The 21,264-nt window shown below is 56.7% G+C and overlaps 1 protein-coding gene across 1 annotated transcript; it reads right to left on the bottom strand.

The window, feature by feature from the left end:
* Nucleotides 1–2,144: 2,144 nt before the first annotated feature.
* Nucleotides 2,145–15,148, bottom strand: SLC6A7 (solute carrier family 6 member 7). Its single transcript, XM_075056303.1, has 14 exons — nucleotides 15,116–15,148; nucleotides 9,287–9,467; nucleotides 8,456–8,587; nucleotides 7,648–7,882; nucleotides 7,069–7,207; nucleotides 6,763–6,897; nucleotides 5,978–6,081; nucleotides 5,275–5,399; nucleotides 4,776–4,888; nucleotides 4,563–4,694; nucleotides 4,094–4,193; nucleotides 3,632–3,732; nucleotides 3,324–3,491; nucleotides 2,145–2,360 (listed from the first exon to the last, which is right to left on the bottom strand). The coding sequence occupies exons 1-14, from the start codon at nucleotides 15,146–15,148 to the stop codon at nucleotides 2,145–2,147; spliced, it is 1,914 nt and encodes a 637-aa protein (XP_074912404.1).
* Between the last annotated feature and the right edge of the window lie 6,116 nt (nucleotides 15,149–21,264).

Raw genomic sequence — 21,264 nt, 5'->3', positions numbered from 1 at the left:
CAGCTGCCAAGGGAGAGCCTGGAGCATCCCAGAATTACCGGGGCGGGGGGGGATTGGGGGAACGTGGCAGGACCCCACACGGGTAGGAAACAAGGTCAGAAACACGCAGAGACCAAAGCAACTTGCTCAGCCCAAGGCACCTCCATCTCCATGCCGTGGGGAGGTGTCAGGCTCTCCCGGTTGCTCTGGCACATTGTGGCTGGCAGCGACACCGCAAAATGCCCGACCCCGTCGCCGGCTCAATCGCACCATGCAGACCCCACTGTGTGCCCCCCCTGGGGCCAGCCCAGCCCGGGCTCCCCAGTCAGCACCCACAGTGATGGCTGGGCAACACCGTGACCTCCCGAGGCCTCCCGCTCGGTAAATAGTGTCAAGGTTAGAGCGAGGGATTCATTGGGGCCATAAATGTTTATGGCAGGCCCTTCCCGCTCCCCAGCCGCCACGGCCTGAACTTTCCATCAGCGACACTTTTATGGCTGGCCTCTAATGATTAACCCAGGGGCTAGCGGCCGAAGGTGCTTTGCAGCACGGTCGTGCTGCCAGAGCCCCATGCACCCGGAGAAGCTGGGGACCCCCATCGTCTCCATGGGCTGCAGCCATGGTGGGGTATGGCGAGGAGGCTGTGGAAAACCATCGGTGGTCCTACAGGGAAAAGAAGGGGCAGAGCCGGCCAGGGAGGGAGCTCAGCACCCCCGGCTATGGGGAGGCAGGTGGGTAGGAGGACAAAGTGTTGGAGCTGGCCTTACGCTTTCAGAGGGGCGAAGGCAATAATTAAATCTCCTCCACCGTAGGGAAGGCTCCTTAAGTAAAACTGCAGCCTTGCGTGAATGGCGGTGTTCACCCTGGAGGCTCAGCCCACGGTGCGTGGCCCATGGGGTTAATAGCCCAGCGCATCAGGGCCACATGCGTAATCCAGACATAAACCTGATTTTTTTCTGTTTATTCTGGGTTTTTGGCTTTTACCTGACCAGGACAGAGATCTGCAGGACAAAACCCAGAGGGGCTGTGCCCCCCCATCCCTGGAAGCCCCCCCCAGATGTGCCCTTCTTGCATGCTGAGGACCTCCCAAATAACCCATACAGATGTTGTGTCACACACACTGCTTTTTAATGGTGAGCCGACGGTACACGGGAGAAGGCGCACACGACACTGGGATGATGGGGACTGGGTGTCGGGTCCAAACAGCCCTGTCCAAGAGCTCACCGGCACCCCCCAGGCCAGCAGCGTCTACAGGAGATGGGGTCTCTGGGACACGTGCCCCGGGCTGAGCTACCCCAAAAATCACACGCAGGCACTGAAACCCAGCCCTTCACCTTTCCCTGGGAAAAGCAGCATCCAGGGCTAGGGACAGCCCTCAGATCCCCCTCAGGGATGGACACGGGTCCTCCTTTGGCACTGGGTCCAGCTAAGACCTCTCCCACACCTCTTGGACACACAGGGAACAGGTCACCCAGACTCTTCCCTTCCTTCAGCTCACCCCAGCTCTGCCAGGCACCACGGGGAAGAGCTGCCCCGACCCACTGAGGTCTCTGGGGGATCTACAAATTTGGAAAGGCCCAAGCTGGTTTGTTTATAAACCTTTTTTTCTTTTTTTTTTTTCCTTCTAATTGTTTTAAACTGCTCATTTATTAGGTCAGATTTGTGCTGGTTTTGCTGGAGTACCTCCATGTGAGTGGAGCACACCGACACACACCGTCCTAAGGGCGTGGAGGATATTACAGTCCTTTCTCACACGTGTTTGTGGGTTATTGGAGTTAAATATGCGCAAACATGAACCGACCAATGCAGAGGACCTCCTCCTCCTCCCCACCTCCTGCAGCCTGAGCATCCCTGCGTGGGGAGGGCAGTGCTGGGGCTGAGGGTGGAAGCGGGGCAGCCCGGACACTTGAACCAGACACCGTCACACGAACGCACAGATTTGTCACATAGCTTGCCACACTGAACAGAAACACCTCGGGGGCACCGGGACGGGCAGCAGCTCCGTCCTGGAGGGGCCAGGACAGTGGTGAGGAGGCCGGCAGGGTCAGCAGCTCCCGACTGCTCCCCAGAAGACACCCCCCCCCCCGAGCTGAAGTGCCACAGTGCAACCTGTGCAAATTGGGGGAGTGAGACCCCCCCCCCAGCCCGTGGGGCACTGGATCCCCTCACATCATGGACTCCTCCTCCTCCTCCTCCTCCATCTCCCGGTCCACCTCGATGGCCGTGTTCTCGTAGCTGGTGATGCCCCCGTATTTCCGCATGTGGACCATCAGCGGCTTGGGTGACTGGCTGCCGGCCAGGCTTGCCACGTACATGCCGGTCCGATTCTCCTCCAGCGATGGGCCCCAGTCCATGGTGGGCCGGCTGGCTTGCTGGACTCGCTGCGAGGGGACAAGCGGAGGGAGCACGGACACCCCGCACTGGCACCCTCTCCGCTCCCTGGATGGCACCCCCACCCAGCAGCCCACCCACCCCTCCCAGGGGACGGTGTGCCCGGCCAGCCCTGAGGGATGGGAAGAGCCCCCGATGAGGATGGGATGGGGCCAAAAGCCTGTCCTGAAACTTTTGGGGAAGGCAGCTCTGTATAAGCACGCTGCCGTAGTCTGGGGAGGTGTTAAAGTCTGCAGGTGCTGGCGGGGAGGGCTTGCAGGAGCTAGGGGCTATTGTAGGGCTATGACCTCGGGGGGGGGTTAAAGCCACCCAGGCAAGGGGTTAGGCTCAGCCAAGGTGGTTCCTGGCCATGCCACCATGCCCACAGGTTTCCCAAGCCAGGTTGCAGCCAGCAAGTGCTCCAGCCAGCAAGTTGCTGCCTGGGGAGGGCAGCAAGCTCTGCTCCCTCTGCTTTTAACAGCCTGGGGAGAGCAGCAAAGCCCAGCCGGGGCTGGGAAGGCTGTGAGCAGCCAGCAGCTCCATAACCTGCTCCTGGGCAAAACCTTTCAGCAGAGGGATCCCACCTGGGCTGCCTGCATGGCCCTGCAGCTGCCCTCCTTCCTCTGTCATTGCTCCTGCAAAATGGGTGCAAAGTCCCACATGCCCGTGCCTGTCCCACACCGGGGACAATGCACTTGCCCACAAGGCGAGGTGTAGCAGGCTTGTTTTGGAGGGGGGGATGCCCACAGGGCTGTCCCTTGGGAAGCAGTGTGACTCAGTGCCTGCCTGGATGGGAATGCCCTGGGATGTGCCATCTCTCACATCCCATGGGCAGCAAGGAGGGATGGGGACGCACGCCTCCAGGAGAGAGGATGCAGAAATTGCAGGAGAATACAGGCTCAGCAGCAGGTTGTGGTCACCCCCATATACTTCTGGGGTGCTCCCCAGCAATGCCAGGCCCCAACCCCTCCTACCTCCCATAGCGTCCCTTCTTCTCGGAGCACGGCCACCACCATGCCCATGGGAATCATCAGGCAGGAAAGGACTCCCATGAGGATGCCCAAGACCTCAGCCCAGGCGGGAAAGCGGTAGCTGCCGTACTCGGAGGGCTGGTACTTAATGATGTTGTACACCAGCAAGGCCTGCAGGAATGGAAGAAAGTGGTCCCTGGGGCAGGCAGAGACCAGCAGGAGATGCCAGCAGAGTGACTTGTTGCAAGAGGAGGTCACCCAGGGATGCTGACACCACTGCAGCTCTCCAGCACCTCAAGCTGAGCAGTTACCATCATCGTTGCTGGGGACAGGACCATCCAGCAGGCTCTGAAGTAGGGCCCTGGTTTGAAGCCCAGCATCATGTGGACATCTCGGCAGAACCTCTTCATGCCTGGAGGAGGGAGAGGGATTTAGAAGCCATGATCAGTCCCCCAGAGCTAGATGCCTGTACCAGGCTGCCCTGCATTAACCAAAAGTGGTGGCTTGCATCCTCTACAGCAAAGAAGCATCTGCCCTCCTAGCAAGGAGATACAGGAAGGGGAGCCCAGCTGGTGCTGTCTGAGGGACCAGGCTCAGCACCCTAAATATCTCTGGAGAGGTGAATCCAATGATGGCCAAGAAGAAACAAGTGGTTGGAGCAGAGGTGTTTCATGCCCCATTGTGAGGCTGCTGGCTCCCCTACCCTCTAAGTCCCTCTCTCATACAGACAGCCCACCCTTCCCCGTGCCCCTGTGGGGACAGCCCCCCCTTACCATAGACACGCGTCACCACGAGGCAGGTAGTGATCACCACCACCATGAGACCAAAGCCAGCGCTGTAGTCATCCAGTAGGACCAGCCAGTACATCCCACCCTGTGGAGGCAAAGCACAGTGGCCAGCATCTCCAGTACCATCATCCCAATAACTCCTTACCCATGTCTTCCCGCTTTTGGGGACATGTTCCTTTAGCCCCTTCGTGGGCACTGGGGAAGACAGTGGTCAGGCACCCTCAGGAGACATCACTCTCCTTCTGGGGCTGGTGCAGGGACAGGAATAATGTTGTGTGGCTGCCTCCCCTTGGACCTCACATCCCCAGGAAGCCCAGGCTCATCGATTGTCTCTCTTCCACCTTGTTAGCTGATATGAATACACGTGTCTCTGCAAACTCGGCCCCTGCCTTAAGCACTTCCTAAAATGAGGCCCTAGTCTGTCCCCACGACGCATCCCACCCCACACCCTTACCTCTGTTGTGAGGATGAGCCCCATCAGGAAGAGGGCGATGCAGATGACAGCTGAGAAAGAAGCTTTCTTTGGCCGCAGGTAGTAGGGAAATTCATCTGTCACTGCCGTAACGATGGTCTCCATAAAGGCAAACTGCACACAAAGGAGAAGAGGGTCCCCTGAGCCCCCAGGCTGCCTGGGCACCGCGGCTGGCTCGGTGGGCTCTGTCCTTACCTGGCTGTCCAGGCCCAAGGTTAACAGCATGAAGAAGAACAGGAAAGACCAGAATGGAGAAAGGGGGAGCATTGTCATGGCCTGGGGATACACCACAAAAGCCAGGCCAGGACCTAGGGGAGGCAAAGGACAGCAGGGTGAAAAGGGGGTGACAGCACTGGGCACGGGGGGATGGAGGAGAGGATGGCCCAGGAGAGCGGCACCATGGCGGGGAACTGCCAGGGCTCTTGCAAGATGGGCGGGAAGGGTCCTGCAGCAGAGGATGGAGAGGTGCAGGAGAACCAGCCTGCTCCTTGCTCAGACCTTTATTAGACATCACTTGGTGTTGCTCAATGTTTGCACAGCAGGAATCGGTCTCCCCTCTTCCTTCCCCCTGGCCAGCTGAGCGTACGTCTTCATCCCTCATGCTGAGACCCTCAGATGCCTTCCATCTGGGAGGGATGCTCCTCAGTGCCCCCAGGGAGAGGGTGAAGGAGGAAGGGTCTTTGTTTGGCCTCACCTGCTTTTGCCACCTGGTTAACAGGGACCCCAAGCTCCTGGGACATGTATCCCAAAACGGAGAAGATGGCAAATCCTGCCAGGATGCTGGTGATGGCATTGCCCAGGGTCACTATGAAGGTGTCCCTATAGAGGAGAAAGAAGATGCTCTGAAAATGCCCACTCCTTAGTGCCCACAGAAGTGCACAGTGGCTTTGCCAGCCCTGGGTGCCCCAGTGAGGTGACCCAATCCGATACTCCTCCAGGGCCTCTCTTGGTATGTACTTTCCAGGTGCAAAAGGAGCATCTAGTGACAGGGGTTGTTTTGGGTTTCCTCCCAAGCTTGCTTTCCCCTGTGGAGGGGATCAGCCCAAATGTCCAACATCCAGACTCCCCTCTCTGCTGGTGACCTGCAACAGATGCTGGGGACAGGACAAACTTGCCTAACTCTAGCCTCAAATATCCTCAGCCTTCAGCATCTAGAGCCCAAAACTTCTGGGTCAGTTGTTGTGCCTTGATGCTTAGGAGAATTTTCTTCCACAGATCCCTCTGTCCTTCTTGAGCCTGTGCAAGCTGCCAGGTATCTGTAAGGTGCTCGGGCAAGGAGCAGTGCTGGGTGACTGTGTGCAGCACCCGTATGCTTCTGCTAGCTTTGAACCCACCAGCTGAGGTTTTTGTGGCTCCCCTCAGCCCACGATTTTTATGAGACAGCAACTGGCTCCCACCTGTAGATATTCTGATGGAAGGTGTTGTACGAGGCGAAGGTGAGGAGGCCCCCAAAGCCTACTCCAAGGGAGTAGAAAATCTGCAGGGCTGCCTCAATCCACACCTGGGGAAAGGAAACAGGTCTGAGGAGAGCAGGGGTTTGGAAACCTCCTCTGGAGGAAGTGGGAGTTGGAAATATGCTTCCCTAGACCCCCTGGCACATCTTTCCCAGCCCTCCAGGCACACAAAACCCACGGGGTCTTTGCTTTTCCTTGCTAACATGCTCACCACTCCCAGTGGGTCAGCTGGATAGTGGAAGGGCTAATGAGAGTGGTTTAGAGCCAGCGCAGCGTGGCATTAAACACCGTTGTAAAACTGTGTGGTCTCTGCTACCGACACTGCTGACCCAAGGAAACTCCCTGCTCCGCACACTGAGATTGCTTGAGAAAACCAGAACAGCCAAATCCATCACGGGCACCCATTGCCACCCCCCAGCCTGTCACAGGGGCTGGGCTAATCCTGCCCATGGTTCTGGTAGCCAGGGGAGGTGGTGAGCACGCCAGTCCCTGCATGGAGAGCCAGAAATGCCGGCAAGGGGCTGGGGCAGTTGGGAAGAGCAGTACCGACAAGGTGTGGAGCAAAGACAGATTGCTGAAAGGCAAATACTTCTGGTCTAGGAGCAACCAAGTGAGATGACTTTGGGTCAGGGGGTGGCCAGTAAGGGAACTGCCTCTGTTGCGTGCTGGAGGTGGCAGGAGAAGGTTCTTTTTCGTGTCTTGAACAAATTGCACTGAATCCTGCTCACCTTGGAAGACAGCAAGTGATCAAACTGGGGTGTGAGGTAAAACCGGATCCCCTTCCAGGCCCCCTCCAGGGTCACGCCACGAATAAGCAGCATCACCAGGATGAGGTACGGGAAGGTGGCGGTGAAGTACACGACCTGCAGGAGACCAGAGCTTGGGATGCAGCAGGGCCAGTGGTGTCAGCCATCCCCGAAGTGACCTGTGTCCAGCTGTTGTTTATGGGTCTCACTTTCCCAGATGTGCAGAGAATCGCAGGCACTGGTAAGTAACGCTGTAGATCCCCCCAAAAGAGACCCTCCAGCCCTCACCTTGCCAGAGGATTTGACTCCCTTTAGGATGCACAGATAGACGATAGTCCAAGAAAGGAGCAGGCACAGACACAGGTTCCAGCGGATCCTCCCAGGATCCCCGATCCCAGAGCTCCCTTGGATGTGCAGGACGTACCGGCTGGGGCAAAAGGAGAACCGCTAGTGAGCAGCCACAGGCACCCCTCACCTTCTTCCAGAGACCCTCTCTGAACCTAGCAATGCCGCTGCTGCAGAAAATAACCTTGTCAAAAATCCCAGCAATGAGAGAGGAACAAGGTGCTGGCAGGTATTTGCCAGGAAAAGGGGAGCAGTTGTTGTGATTACTCCACAATGCATTAAAGAGCCCAGAGGGGATGCCTAGTGGCTTGGGAGTAAATTACCAGCTGGTCCAGGCATGGGATGCATTTCAGTCTAACATATCTCCAGGCCAGCAAAGCGGCACTAGATCAGGGACACCTCCCACATCCCAGGGACATGATCCCAATGGCTAAACTGAGATATCAACCACAGCGGACCCTAAGAGCCCGTCACTGCACCCACAACGCCCACCATGGGTGTCCACCATGCCAAGACCTTTACCTCCAGTACTCCTCGCTGGGGCTGACGGTGTTGGTGATGTTGACAGGGAAGGTGGTGTTCCCCGCCTTGATGACATGGTGGTCCAGGCACAGGTCGGTGTTCCACCAGTTGCCGCAGTGCTGCCAGGGCAAGTCGCTTGTGAGGGATGCAAAGAGGTAGAAGAGAACGTAAGCAATGATCATATTGTAGTAAATGGCCACCAGGGAGACGATGAGGATCGTGCCCATGCCAACGCCTGGAGGAAGGAGAGGGTAAAGAAGGAGTGAGCCATCTCTCTGGAGCGGAGCACATCCAAAACCAGGGTCAGAGACTGAATCTCAGCAGCCAAATGTTTAACCAGTCAGAGGTTCACCTGGTGGGGTAAGCCTCTTATTGCCATTATACCCTCCGGACATGCCTTCTTTGAATTGATGATCTACTGCAACATACAGGTGATTTTACTCCAACTTAATGTTGAGAGTAAAAGTAATTGATTTGACCTTTTTTTTAACACTTCATTCTTACCTTTGTCTTTAAGAGTCATTGCTTAGCTTTGATGTTATATTTTGTAAACTAGCTGGCTTAATAATTTTCATACAATTTCTAGAGCTGATCAGGACATCATGAAGACTGATAGATGTTATATATATCTTGCAACTACTAAAACAGCTAACCCAGAAGTCCAGCCTGATCCACCAGGATTCGCCCAGGATTTAACCTTTGATTCTAACTAGAGCTTTGAGGGTTATGGGATGATGCTGCTGGTCCATGTCCTCATCAAGCAGCTCTTCCAGAGGTCCCCCAGAGGCTCTGGACTTCACTCACGCACCTTTAAAGAGAGGGCTTATCTTCCAGACGGCGAGTGGCCCCAGGCTGGAGAACTGGCCAAGCGACAGCTCCATGAAGAAGATGGGGATCCCACAGATGGCCAGCATGATGAAGTAAGGAACCAGGAAAGCTCCTGCAAGAAGCAAGAAAAACACCCTAAAAATAACACATAGCAAACACCTAAAGCCCATCTATGACAAGGAATAAAGTTCGTTCAACATTTGTGGCCCTGAGGGATCTACACCAAAATCTAGGGCAGCAGTTCACCATTAGTGCAGGAGGAAGGGACTGGGTGATTTACCCAGTGCCATGCTTTCCCTCTCCACACAGACTCTCTTTTCTCCTTGAATCTTTCACAAACATCGTGAAATTCTCCAGTTATTATTGCATGTGACGAGCATTCACTCTTGGAGTAGTTGAACAAGCTGGTCACTTTGCACCATCACACCAGGCTCTTGCATTGCAAAAGGCTCACTCCCCTCCTTCGATACCTGGGAAGCATTTGCTGACCCCGCTGAGTCCTGAAGGACACCAGGTCAAGAAGCTATTGGAAACCAAGAGATGCTCAGGTGGTATTCGGTCCAGCATGGAGCTGTGGAGGTCTCCAAGGCCATGAGTGCAGAGATGGGCTGGTGAGACCCTTCCACACATGGGTACAGGTGGTTAAAGCCCTACAGCAAGCATGGGGGGCAGGAGGAGGCTTCACCCCACCACGATGAACAACACTACTTCCCAGCCTTGACAAGGGGAAGGGGCATCTCTTCAGAGACACATCCCACCAGCCCAGCTCGGTGAAAGGGAGATGTGGCCACTCCAAAGGATGATCGAATACCTCCTCCATTGGTGTAAGCCCTGTAGGGGAACCTCCAGACATTTCCGAGGCCCACGCAGTATCCGATGCAGGAGAGGAGGAAATCCAGCCGCCCCGTCCAGTTCCCTCTGTCTTCTGGGCACTCGGAGCCCAGGTCCCCGTCCTGGCTGCTGGGACTCACCAGGAGCTCTGGCGTCACCGGCTGAGCAAGAGAGCAGGGGATGGGAGAGAGCAGCCGAGGGAAGGAATAAAGGCAGGGGGGAAGAGCAGGAGAGAGGGAAAGAGTGCTGAGAACTCGGGTGTGAATCTGTGACCCCAAGACATTTGTCCCTTGGGGACGCCCCGTCCCAGCAGATCTCTGTGCACCACCCCAGCTGACATCCTGCTCTGCTGCGGAGAAAAGAAAGGGGATAAATGTGATCCCACATGGCCAGAGCTCCCCCGGAAAAGGCAGGATGGCCCTGGTTCAACCTGGGAGGCCAGGACCCATCTTGCAACCCCAGTTTCCCAAGAAATCCTTTCTTCAAGGGGTCACAATAAACTTTCCTGATCTCCTGCAGAACGTAAGCGTAAGGACAGCAGGGGAAGAACCGCTGCTGCTGTGCCAGGGAGTATGACACCCCAACCCCATGTGCCCCTGCCATGCCGGGCACTTGGCTACCATTAAATGGTCCGTGCGTTTTTCACGCTTTTCCAGCTGCCAAAAGCCTACACTGTGGGGATTTAGTGACGCGCTCCCAGTTGTCCTTGTCCCTGCTGAAAGAGCTCCTTCCAGCTTTCCTAATCTGCCCTGGATCAGTGAGGCACAGGCAGCTCTTCAGCAGGCAGGGGATTAACCCATTCCCTTCCTCCTCGGCTGCCTCAGCTCTGCAAGAGGGAGGTGGGAGTCCTGCAATACGCTTAGGTCGGGGTGATGCACTGGGAGGGCTCCTTGGTGTTTGTGTGTGTATGTATATCAGGTCTGTGGTGAGATGTTTGGTCTATCTGAACTTCCCCAGCCTCCTGACCTTAGGAGAGTGGGGAAGGCATCCCCACCAGCTCCCATCCCACCACCAGTCATCAAAGCTGAAAGCCTCAGCCAGCAGCTGCCGGGTAAGATCCCATCGCAGATATCCCCTCGGCAAGACCAGGCAGCAAAAAGGGGTGGGATAAGGATCCCGGCCCTGTGCCACTGCGTGTTGCTGTGCCCCTGCCTGGGAGTATATCAGGTTCGGCTGGTATTGAGGCACGGAGACAGAAGGATGCTGGGTCCCTGCTGACAAGGCACCCAGACCAGGGCAGGAGGAGCCCATTTGGGAATGTTCCCTTCTTCTTGGGGTCTCAAAAGTAAAAAGCAGCCATCTCCGTGTCCCTGAGTTCACGGATTGTAGGGAACAAGCCCATGGGATGCGGTTGAGGAAGAGGGGCCTGGATTTGGAGGGATCATCCAGAAGGACTTGTGGGTCTCCCTGCACCAGTATGCACATGTGCTTGGAGCCCGCAGCAGACCTCCATCCCCTGGGAGATCAGAGCAGGCTGGTGAGCAGAGCCCGTCACTGCCCTGCCACAGACCCTGGGGAAGGTGGCGGCCATCTCCTCTCCTCCTCTTCCTCTCCGGCCGGACCGCAGGATGCTCTTGCTGCCAGTTCCCATGGAGACAAGGATCTGTGCTGCCGATGGTGATGGCTGTAGGCTCCCACCCTTCGCAGGGTGCACCCCGCTCCTCCAGCCATGTGCTGCTTGCAGCCCAAAGGCACCGAACACGGAGGCGAACCCGTCCCCACCCAGCGTGCAAACCCCTCGAGGGACAGGACGAGCCGGGGCAAACTCTTCCCAAAGCCGACCTGAAATGCACAGCTCGAGCAAAGGCGTTACACTGAAACCCACCATTAAAAGCCCGTCCCTGCTGGATGCCACCGTCACAAGGCAAGGGCCGGAAGAAAAACCTTCAGAAACACAGGCTGAAAAGTCAAATATAACACTGTTGCTATAAAACCGTTGCTACCTGGCAGCCCTCCTGCAGCTGTTTAACACAGCTCTCTGGCTTAGCAACTTCTCCAAACCGTGGCCATGCCTGCTAATTAACCCAGCACACACAGCAGGCATGACCTGCAGCAACCCGTGTTTGTGGATGATGGACAGACTGTTCTGCAACATCCTTCCCGAAAGTTTCAGCGGCTAAAAGCTGTATTCACAAAGGTTCCTGCTGGGGGGGACAGGAGCTATGGGGCCATCACAGTTTGGTCTTCCCCCCCAAAAATACTTCCCAGTCCCTCACACTGCCTGGGCAGCTCTCACTTTCCAGGTTTGTGTCACAGAAAAATAGCAAGTAGGGATGCTGGAAGATCATTAAATCCTCTTGCCTAATTCCTGCACCTCTGTCTGAATCCTAAACAGCTGCAAGAGGGCACCGGTGGAGCTGTGTGACCTGATTAAACCCAGGTGCTCATCCATCAGATGTAGCATGGAAATCAACACAGAAGCAACAAAAAAAAGGAACCGGCAGGACTTTTTCCAAACTGTACACAGCCTGGTCCGCATCTCAGTCTCTCTTTTCAGAAGCCATGAGATGTAGTTTGTCACCTGTGTCTCGGTGATGACTGCACCCATTTTTAGTATCTTTAGCTGGCGTTCTGCAGTTTAAATTTGGGACCCCAGGACAGAAAGCAGAGACTGTTCAGGAGTCGGATAGACCCCAAGGACATCACACATTGCAGTCCCCACCAGACAGGCTGGGGAGGCACGGGCCAGGGATGCTGCTGGAAAACACACACGGTAGGTGCTCCATGACTGCGATGCCCCCAAATGCCCCAAATCATAGACTTTCCATAGAAATCACAGAAAACCTGGGCTATTTGCCTGACTTAAAATGAATTGCAAGATGCGTTATTTAAGGATTCTAGCCCATCTTTGTCCCAGATAGCAGAGAGATGCACACCTCTCTGCTTCAGGCTGCTGGAAATCTCACACACCGGCTTGATTCCAGCCCTTTTTTTAGGATTAATGCTCCCTTTCAGCCTTTGTCATAACAGGAATTTTCTTTTTCAGAAGCAGCTGAAGTGCTATAGTGCTACAGTATTGCTCTAGTGCTTTCTACCATCAACTGCCATCTTTCAAACTGGGCTCCCGTCTCACGGTTATAAACAGACGGGGACTAACAGCTCCCTTGGCAACCACATCCTCTTTGAACACGGCATCACTTTCCATTATTCACCAGAAGATGCTCCCAAAGAACTCAGCAAAGCAAAGGTCACCAAGAAGAAAAAGCACTTTAGTCTCTGCCAAGATAAGAGCTGCTTCCATAAGGAAATTGCCCTATGCTAATTATTTTCTGTAAACCAGTTTACTTAAACCAGTGCAAAACTCAGCTGTGTCCATGAAAAACCAGCCAGTTTAAAGTTACTTTTTCATCACATTTTTTTTCTCCATTCAAACTGGCATTGTGGGGTTATTTTGTCAGTGTTTTGTGCGTGGACCACAGCCTTTGATTGGGAGAAATGCCACCCAATGCCAGATTTCTCCCCTGCGGATCTGAGCCATGTGCGAGCACAGAGCGTCTGTAAAATGTGAGTCACTTCAGATTAGTTTGAATTGCTTATTAATCTCTTCGAGAAAAAAAAAACCAGCCTAAAAATTAATTCAGATGTAATATCACTTAGAAAGTGAAGTAAATAAGGCATCTCTATGCTGTGGAAGAGCCCCTTAAGGGGCTGTGCTAGCTTGGGTTTCCCCCAGCCCAGAATCACAGCACATGCCAGGAGAGGGAGCAAGTGATGCTGGAGCCAGCACAGGGGGGGTTGGGGGCTGGAGATTGCTGAGGCTGAAGCAAACTCATTACAGCGATGTCCAGAGCGCAGGGACCATGCACAGCTGCAAATGCTGATAGTCTTTCATCTGAAAACCCTGAGGAAGGAGCAGGGAAGGTCTGAGGCAGTTTGTGGCAGGCAGAGGCAGGCAGCGGCTCAGGCAGGAGGATGCTGCTCGGCAGCCTGGTTGGGTACGGGAAGGGGAGCCCAAATCCTGGCTCCCATTACTGGCCTCTGTGGGCTTTAGTCCATTTCTACCAAATAACCCTCAAAGCAAATACTCAAACAAATAAAAAACATCCACTCAGTTCTTCTGGAAATACTATTATGCAAAAGCCAACCTGAAATCCTTAAAGCCTGAGAAAGATCTTCTCTATTAAAGAGGAATTTCCATATGTCTAAAACAAGTCTGGTGAGAAGGCTTAAAACTCCCCGCTCACTGATGGGAAGAGGATCTTAATGAGAAGGAGAGGAGGCTGTCAGGGTCCCAGGGCAGGACCTGCAACCAGGGCTGTGCAAACTCCTCCGTTGGCCCTGGCTGGCTCTGGGCGAGCCTGATGCCAGTGTCGGACACGGTGGTCCCAAGGTGCCGGGTGGCTGAGAGCACCAGGTTTTCCATCTGGAGTTCAGCAAGAGTATTTTGGGGTAATGAAGGACAGCAGTGCCCTGAACAGCACTGGGAATGGGGGAAATAACTCCGGAGACATCTGCTTTCCATTCCAGCTGATCGCTGTGGGACTAAATGAATTCCTGAAAAAATGTTAAACAGGATCACCAGCAGCAGAGAAATTCAAGTATCTCAGAAAGCCTTTGAAAGGGACAAAGACAACTTTTAATGGATCTTGCAGTCACAAAGTCATCTGAAAAAGCAATTTGTGGGAAAAGGAAGGAGAGGGAAGAGCCAGACGATGCCTCCAAACAACAGCGGAGAAAAGTAGGCAGCCCTGAGGCTGCCAGGGCTGTCAGATAGCTGCTGGCTTTCACCAGGCCACTGCTGGCTTTTTTACGTCACGTCCCAATACCCTAGGAATTTCCTAGCAGGGATGAAACTCTCCTGGGTTTTCATTCATCTGAAGGCTGTCACAGGTTGGAACCGCCCTGCCCTGTGGTCAATGGGCATGGCTTGGCAGAGGGCAGACCCCAAGGGGCTCACAGCCCTGGGTCGCTGCCCGGGATGCTGTGGGAAGGGCTGATCCACTGGCAGCAGCAGCACATCCCCACGCGGGAGCTGTGGCTGCCAGCCTCTGCCACCCTGCTTCACCCTGTCCCTGTGTGGGACGGGCATGAGAAGGGGCTCAGTCCCCGACGTGACAGGAGATGGGGACTCGGAGAGCCTGGTAAGAGCAAAGTGGCAGTGGAGGAGAGCCTAGGATAGGAAAGCCTGAAAGCTGGGTTTCAAAAGGGTTTCCATCAGGATATAAAAAGGGTTTCTAGCTCTGCCAGCTGCCAAAGGGCACCAGGGGAGTTCAGAGCCCAGCACCACCCAGACAGACCCCTTTAACTCCTATAGAAGAGGAGGCAATCCCAGCTGCAGGTGGGAAAGTCGCTGCCCACATCCCTGTGCTCACCCCAGCGGGGGGGAACCCCTCACCACCCCCCACCCCCCCGAGACCAGGCAGTCCCCTGATGGGAGCAGCATCCCTGGGGTGCTGCACCGCAGGGAGCCAGCTCTGCCCCCGGGTGCCCACCCACAGCCGCCCGGCCAGACACAACATGAATCATCGCCGGCAGCACCTGCTCGCAGAGGAAGGATGGCAGAGAGCATCCATCCAGCCGGAGCGGGCAGCAGGCAGCTCTGCCCGCAGCACAGGGCCTCCGTGGTCCGCTAATTACAGCGAGGGGTGAGCGGTGGTTATGAAATCCGCCCCCCCCCCCGTCCCTCTCCCCACGATCCCGCTTCGGCCCCACGCATGTACGCTATCCCCGTTTGCAATCCCTGCCAGGGAAAAGTCTGCCAGCTGCAGATGGAGGTTCCCCGGGCAGGGGGTGTCGGGGTGATGATCATGCCTTGCCCCCACTCCCCAGCTCCCAGCCCTGGAGGGCACCCCGGCTTCCCGGCTCTCACCTTCCGGAGATGCTGCTGCCGAATGTTCTTCATCCCAGAATCCTGTTGCTATGCGCTCTTCGCTCCCACACTTTTGCCTCTCGCTTTCTCCAACGATCGGGAGGGCGAAGGGGGAGCAGGCAGAGCGATACCAGGCAAGGAGGGGTGCCACGTTCCTGCTGGCTGGGCTGGCGAGGCGGAGGGAGGCAGGGGGGGACAGGGGGAGCGGGGCTGGAGGAAAGGTTTGCCTGGAGTTGAGGATGGCTGCGTGCTGAGCAGGGAGGGAGGAGGGGATGGCTCTCAGCAGGCTGGAGAAGGGCTGTCTGTCAAACGCACCCCTGCGGGGGGGTGGTCCGGGACCTCAGCCCCCCGCCGGGGCAGCGAGGAGGAACGGCTGCCGCCTTACTCATGCCGTGAATGCGTCAGGTCTCCCTAGGGATGGACCTGAGTTTGCAGGCACCCTGCCACTGGGCACTCCGGGGGTCCCACGTGCCCCAGGCGGCGGTGGCAGCAGTGCAAGTGCAGGTGCCAGAAGCTCCCAGCATCTTTCTGTCCGGCTCTGAGCTGATTTTCCTATGGCAGGACACAGCTGGAGCCTGAGCAGGTCAGAACTGACTTCTCCCCGTGCTGCCTGAGCCCAGTCCCCAGCCCAGGGGAGGGGGATGATCAACAGCCATCGGTCCCTTTGGGTAGGACCAGCACATCCCGCCGTGCTGGGGGCAAGAGCATTCCTCAGGGAGACCCCAGGGTGAGCAGCTGAGTCCAGCATATCGTGGACCCAATGCTGGAGCACAGGTCACATCTCCAGGATTTAGATGTCCCTTGTTGAGTCAGCAGTGGGATCCAACAGCCCCAAAGTCTAGGAGATGCAGGCCCAGGGAGATGCGGGCTTTTCCCCATCACGCTCAAGTCAAATCCCCAGTGGGGTGGCAGAGAGCTGATCTGTGGCTTCTTTTCCCTCTTTCGTGGTGGGAAATGTTCCCTGTGGGGCTGTGAGAGGGGCCAACCCCACATGCCCCAGGGCCGGTGTGGTACCAGGAGAGCTGCTGTCTACCTCAGGACCCATAGTAATGCCTCTTTCCCTTGGTAATATCCTCTTGTCCTTCACTTTCTCCCTGGACTGTGCCCAGTCCATCAGGATGTGTGTGTCTTTTCCTTGCAAATGCCCTACAGTGCTCCAATCTGCCCCAGACCTGTCCCCAGCTGCTTTTTTGCAGGTTTAAGGCTGAGCAGGCAGCACTGGGGAGGTGGAGGACAATGAAAGGGCTGGGACTGAGAGGACCCAGCCTGCCAGATGTAAGAGCAAATCTCCCTGACATCTAATGGCAATCGTGCTCCTACAGCCCTTCAAGTACTTCTGAAAATTTTCCCCGAAAGGAAATGGATCCTGAGCATAAAGACACATTTCTGCAGAATCTAACGTGATGAAGTGGCTCAGCGTTTGCACAGTGGGTCTTTCAGAGCTAACATTTACCTGGATTTCCCAGTGGGAAAGGAGGAAGGAGCAAACTATATAACCCAACAAACATCTTTTTTCACACACTCAGAGCTTCCTCAAAAAAAAAGTAGTATTTGGGAAAGTCTTTGGGCATTCACACAACCACGTTTTACCTGCCTTGGACTTACCCATCGCTTCTCCCTCTCCCAGGACATTGGCAGGGAATCCTGAGCCCGGAGCTGGCCAGGCTGGTGGCCAGGAGCTGTGTCAGGCACTGTCCCAGTCTCACCCTTCCTGCTCAGGGCAGGGATCCTTTGTTTGCCTTTCATGCCTGTGTGATCTGAATCACCCCTTTACCTTTTTCCCCCGGGATACACCTAAAGAGAAGTGTCTCACGGCCACTGTCACAGGATAGGAAGGGAGAGGCTGGTGCCACCTCGTTACAGCTGCTGCAGCCCTGCATTGCCAGTATGGACTAAGCCCTGCACAAACCACCCAGCCTTCCCTGGGTGGACTTCAAGCCCCCATCTTCTTGTCTCCAGGGCAGTATTTACCAGTAGAGACATCCAGGGCTGACACTACCCTGAAATGTCCATGTTGATACTGCTGCTGGTGGGATGCTCTGTATCTGGAGCTCCCTTTTCTGGTTTGGCTGGTGCTGCTCTGGTAGCACCATCAGCTCTCCACTGCCTGGGACCACCAGGGAGTAGACATCCCACCCTGGGCATCCAGGGTGTTCCAGCATCTCACTGCAGAGCTGGCTCGAGTCTGGCATTGCCCTGGAGCCGGCAAGAGACCCACCTCATGGAACAGCACCCACCAGAGGCAGTAGGAGCCAGAGGGGTGTTCCCATGAGAAGCAGTGCAGTCCAGGGACCCCAAAAACCCCAGGACAGCTCAGACAGAGGACAGCGGTGTTGCACAGCTGCCCCTGTGCCCTGATCCCCAAGGGCCTGGCACTAAGGAGCACACATGGGGCTCGCAAGCATTTTCTAGCAAGCTTTGCCTTCTCCCACCCCACCCCTGAGCCATCCCTGGGACACCAAGTAAATCTTTCCCTTCCCGTGGGCTGAAGCACGGGCGCAGCGGGGTGGTAGGGCAGCAGGAAAGCAAACACGCATCTCCATCCCGATGCAGTGCCCAGCGGGCACCGGCACTGCCCACGCTGCCTGCCATCGGTAGGAAAGGAGAGGGCAGCCCACAGGCTGGGGAAACACCCTTGCCCACCCTGTTTGGGCAGCCCACCCGTGTCCCGGCGGCAGCCGCCCGGGAAGAGGCGAGAAGGTGGCTGACAGCAAGATGGGACCGTGCCCAGATCCTCTCCGCAAGGCACGAGGAAGGCGACGACGGCAGCGGCGCTCCGGTTAGTCACCACCGGGAAGCGTGCCATGCCGGAGGCTGCTGGCAGGCCGGCGGCGTTTTCGGCCACCTGGTGCGCGTGGCCTTATTTTAATGACGATTTCAAGACTTCTCCAAGGAGAGGTGCAGCCGGGCAGCAGGAGCCGGTGGGAAGCACAGAGGAAGGAACGGGAAGAAACTGCGGGGGCTTACGGGGGACAGCGCCCAGGGTCCCCTGACCATGGGGCCAGGCTGTCCCTTAAGGACTAGGGTCCATATGGGGCTGTGTGACTCGTGAAGCAGCTGCTGCAGGTGCTAAAACTGGGTGCCTGTCACCTGCCAGGGGTGCAACCGGCAAGGTGACATGTGTCCAGGAGGTTTGGACCAAAGGTCCCAAAGCTGGTGGGGACGTGGGGTCCACCAGCCTCTTCCCTGGCATGGGGGGGACCCCACAGGGCTCACCCATCCCTGCCCAAATGACGGCTGGAGGGAGGCAGGGGAGGACACGGGAGCAGGGACGCAGCAGATGCATTTCGTCACCCGGCCAAGGGGCATGTGTGTGTGTTGGGGGAAGGGGTGCCTGGGTGTGTGGGTGCATTTATTGCCTCTTCCCGCCAGTGCTGGCTCCCTGTGCACACACGGGCAGCAGGGACCCAAGGGCACAGCCCACGGTTCGCTGGACTTTTACCCTGCTGTGCAAACAGGCAGGCGCCAGATTAGGGTATCAGTTGGAATTTCATTCTGTCAACGGCACCCGCAGCCTCTCTGGGCGGGCGGCGGAGCATCTTCCCTCCTGCCCGGCCCCTCACCCATACGCAGGCACCCCAATGCAGAGGGTGAATTTGGGAGATGCACATTTCATCCCCCCACAGGACTCCGTTCCCCTTCAAGATTCCCCCTTGCAGGCGGTGATGATGCCTGGGGCTGGGCTGCCACCACCGCATCCCCTGCCAGGGCAGGATCCCACCAACTGGTCCCCATGAGGCAATGACAAAATTGGATGTCAAAGGCAGGTGAATCCTGGTGAGGGAGGAGGATGCATGTGGAGGAACCAGCCCCCGGTGTGGGGACCATGCTGGAGGCTCCATGCAGAAGTGGCCCCAGTTTTCCCAGTCCAGCCCAGCTCTTTGGGCAGGTATCTCATCCAGTCCCATCCCTTTTCCCATATGGCACCAGCTGCATTTCCTTTGCCTCTCCCAGCCTGTTTTAGCGCCTGATGCCCCACGTCCCCTTGCAGGGGTGCAGGGAGGCAATGGTCCCATGCCATGGGCAACCCAGGTGCCGTGCTGATGAGCGCGGGGTCACCAGGGTGCAGTGGTAGGTGCAGCCGCTGTTGCAAGATCAGGAAAAAACCCTTTGCTCTGTCCCTCTCTCTGCAATGCCACCTCATCCTGCCCCTGCTCCTCCATCTCCTCCACCCACAAGGACTTTATCCCGCATGAGGCGTCCCTCCACAGCCACCTGCCCTGCCTGGACACCTCGGCACACATGTCCCCACCTTTCCTCAGGCAACGCTTAACACATTTTGGAGCTGAAGGAGCCGTTTTGGGCAGGGATTCGAGGGCAGCCCCTTGCTGAGTACCCTGCAGGACCAGGGGGACGTGACTGGGATGGAGAGAGGAGAGTGTCGGGCACCGATGCCAGCTGTCCCAGGCACTATCTCACATCCTCGTTCTCTGTTTGCTCTTCTTGGACAAGGAGGATATTCAGCCCATCAACAGCCATAAAACGAGATTAGAGGCCGGGAGGCGCCAATGGGAGGCGGCCACGTCCGTGGGCAGCTGGCCTTGTTCTTTGGCCTCCGCCAGTCCAAGCCCAGCCTCACCCTTTCCCCGGCTGCCCCCGGGGCTGCGAATTTGCAGCCGCTGGGTCGCCCGGCACGGCCAGCTCTCTTGGTGGCAAAGGGATGGGACGCGGTCGTGCCGCACCACGGTGTGGGCAACGCCACTGCCGGCAATGCCCCTGCGGGATGGGCACACCGCAGGCTACAGGGGCAAGGCTGCTACATCAAGACATCCACCTGTACCCTTTTCAGTGGGGCTGGGCAGGACCCCTCGCTCCCGACCCGGGCTGCGTTCAGGGGCATCAGCTTGGGTGCGACCCTGGAGCTGGCATCCCTCCCCTGCCGCAGCACCGCCGGCTGGGAGGAGACCGCAACAAACTCGTGGCACACGGGATTCCTGCTCGCTTTTATTTTCACCGATGCCTAAAAAATAAAAAGGAAAACCAGTTCTGCCTTATATACACAAAAACTGAGCCAAAGTCCTGAGCCAATGCAAACATTCGTCCTTGCCACCGAGCACAGCTGGAGGTGTCACTGGCACCCGCAGGAGGGAGACCCAAATCCTGTGAGAGCTGGAGTGGGGTGGCAGGCGCAGTGGGATGGCAGGGAAATGCTTGGAAAATCCACAGTGTGCCCAGGCACCTTGTTTTCTGGGTGAGGAGGGGCTGGGAGTGGTGCGAGCCTGGTGGCAGACAGGGCGGCCGAGGGATGTGATGCACAAGCAGTGTCGGACGCAATGCAGGGGCTCAGCCGGGGGCTCTGCAGGCAGCAGGGGACATGTCTGCTGCTCCACCTTTCTGGAGCTCGGAGAGATGGTGCTGGGAAAGGCCATGCAAGCTGCCATGCGAGGCTTGTGCTCCCTCATCCCTGTCTTGGTCTTGGAAAACCCCAGCCCAGGAGCACCTGGTGCAGCCCTGAGCAGGAGCCACAGACCCTCCTGTCCCCCATGCTGTGCCCAGCTGGTCCTTGGGACATCTGAAACCAGGCTGTAAGTGAACCCAGGCCAATACAGTGGTCCAGATTCAGCAGGATGAAGGGACATTTCAGCTGCAGTTCACCAGTAGGAAAAGAGGGCTACTAGTTACTGGCCTAGGGCACACAGTGGGCGAGAGGTGGTGCAGTGCATGGAGGAGGGGGGAGACAGGGAGAACAAAAACCTGGAGTCCTTTGGGTTTTGAAGAAGATAGGAAAAAAACACTTCTTTGTCTTTCTGGAAACCACCCCTCTATCAGCTAACACAAGGGCACGTGCCAGCCATTCCTTTGCCTGAGCTGGCCCCTGCCCACCCTGGCAGCAGCTCCCAGTGCCTGCGGCAGCTATGCTCCCTTGGAGCAGCACCCCAAAGCTCTCACGGTATTTGCCCTTCTGGACCGCCTGGGGCTGGTTCTTGCACCCTGTCCCGATGGCAAACCTTCTTGTTCTCCTTCCTTTCCCCATGGGAAGGTGGTCTCAGGGCTCAGCAGGGTGGTCTGCCTCCCGTGTGCCTGTGCCTGACTCCCTTCTCTCCTCTCCCTGTGCTCCAGGTGGAGGATGGCTGCAGTGCCACCTTGCCATGGCACAGCCAAGGGCACCAGGGCTGCCAGACACGTCTCCGTCCGGCTCCTTGTGGGTG

Source organism: Buteo buteo, chromosome 24 (genome assembly GCF_964188355.1).
Source record: "Buteo buteo chromosome 24, bButBut1.hap1.1, whole genome shotgun sequence".
Taxonomy (NCBI): domain Eukaryota; kingdom Metazoa; phylum Chordata; class Aves; order Accipitriformes; family Accipitridae; genus Buteo; species Buteo buteo.
The sequence above is the reverse complement of the archived record's forward strand: the minus strand, read 5'-3'. Positions and strand labels throughout refer to the sequence as shown.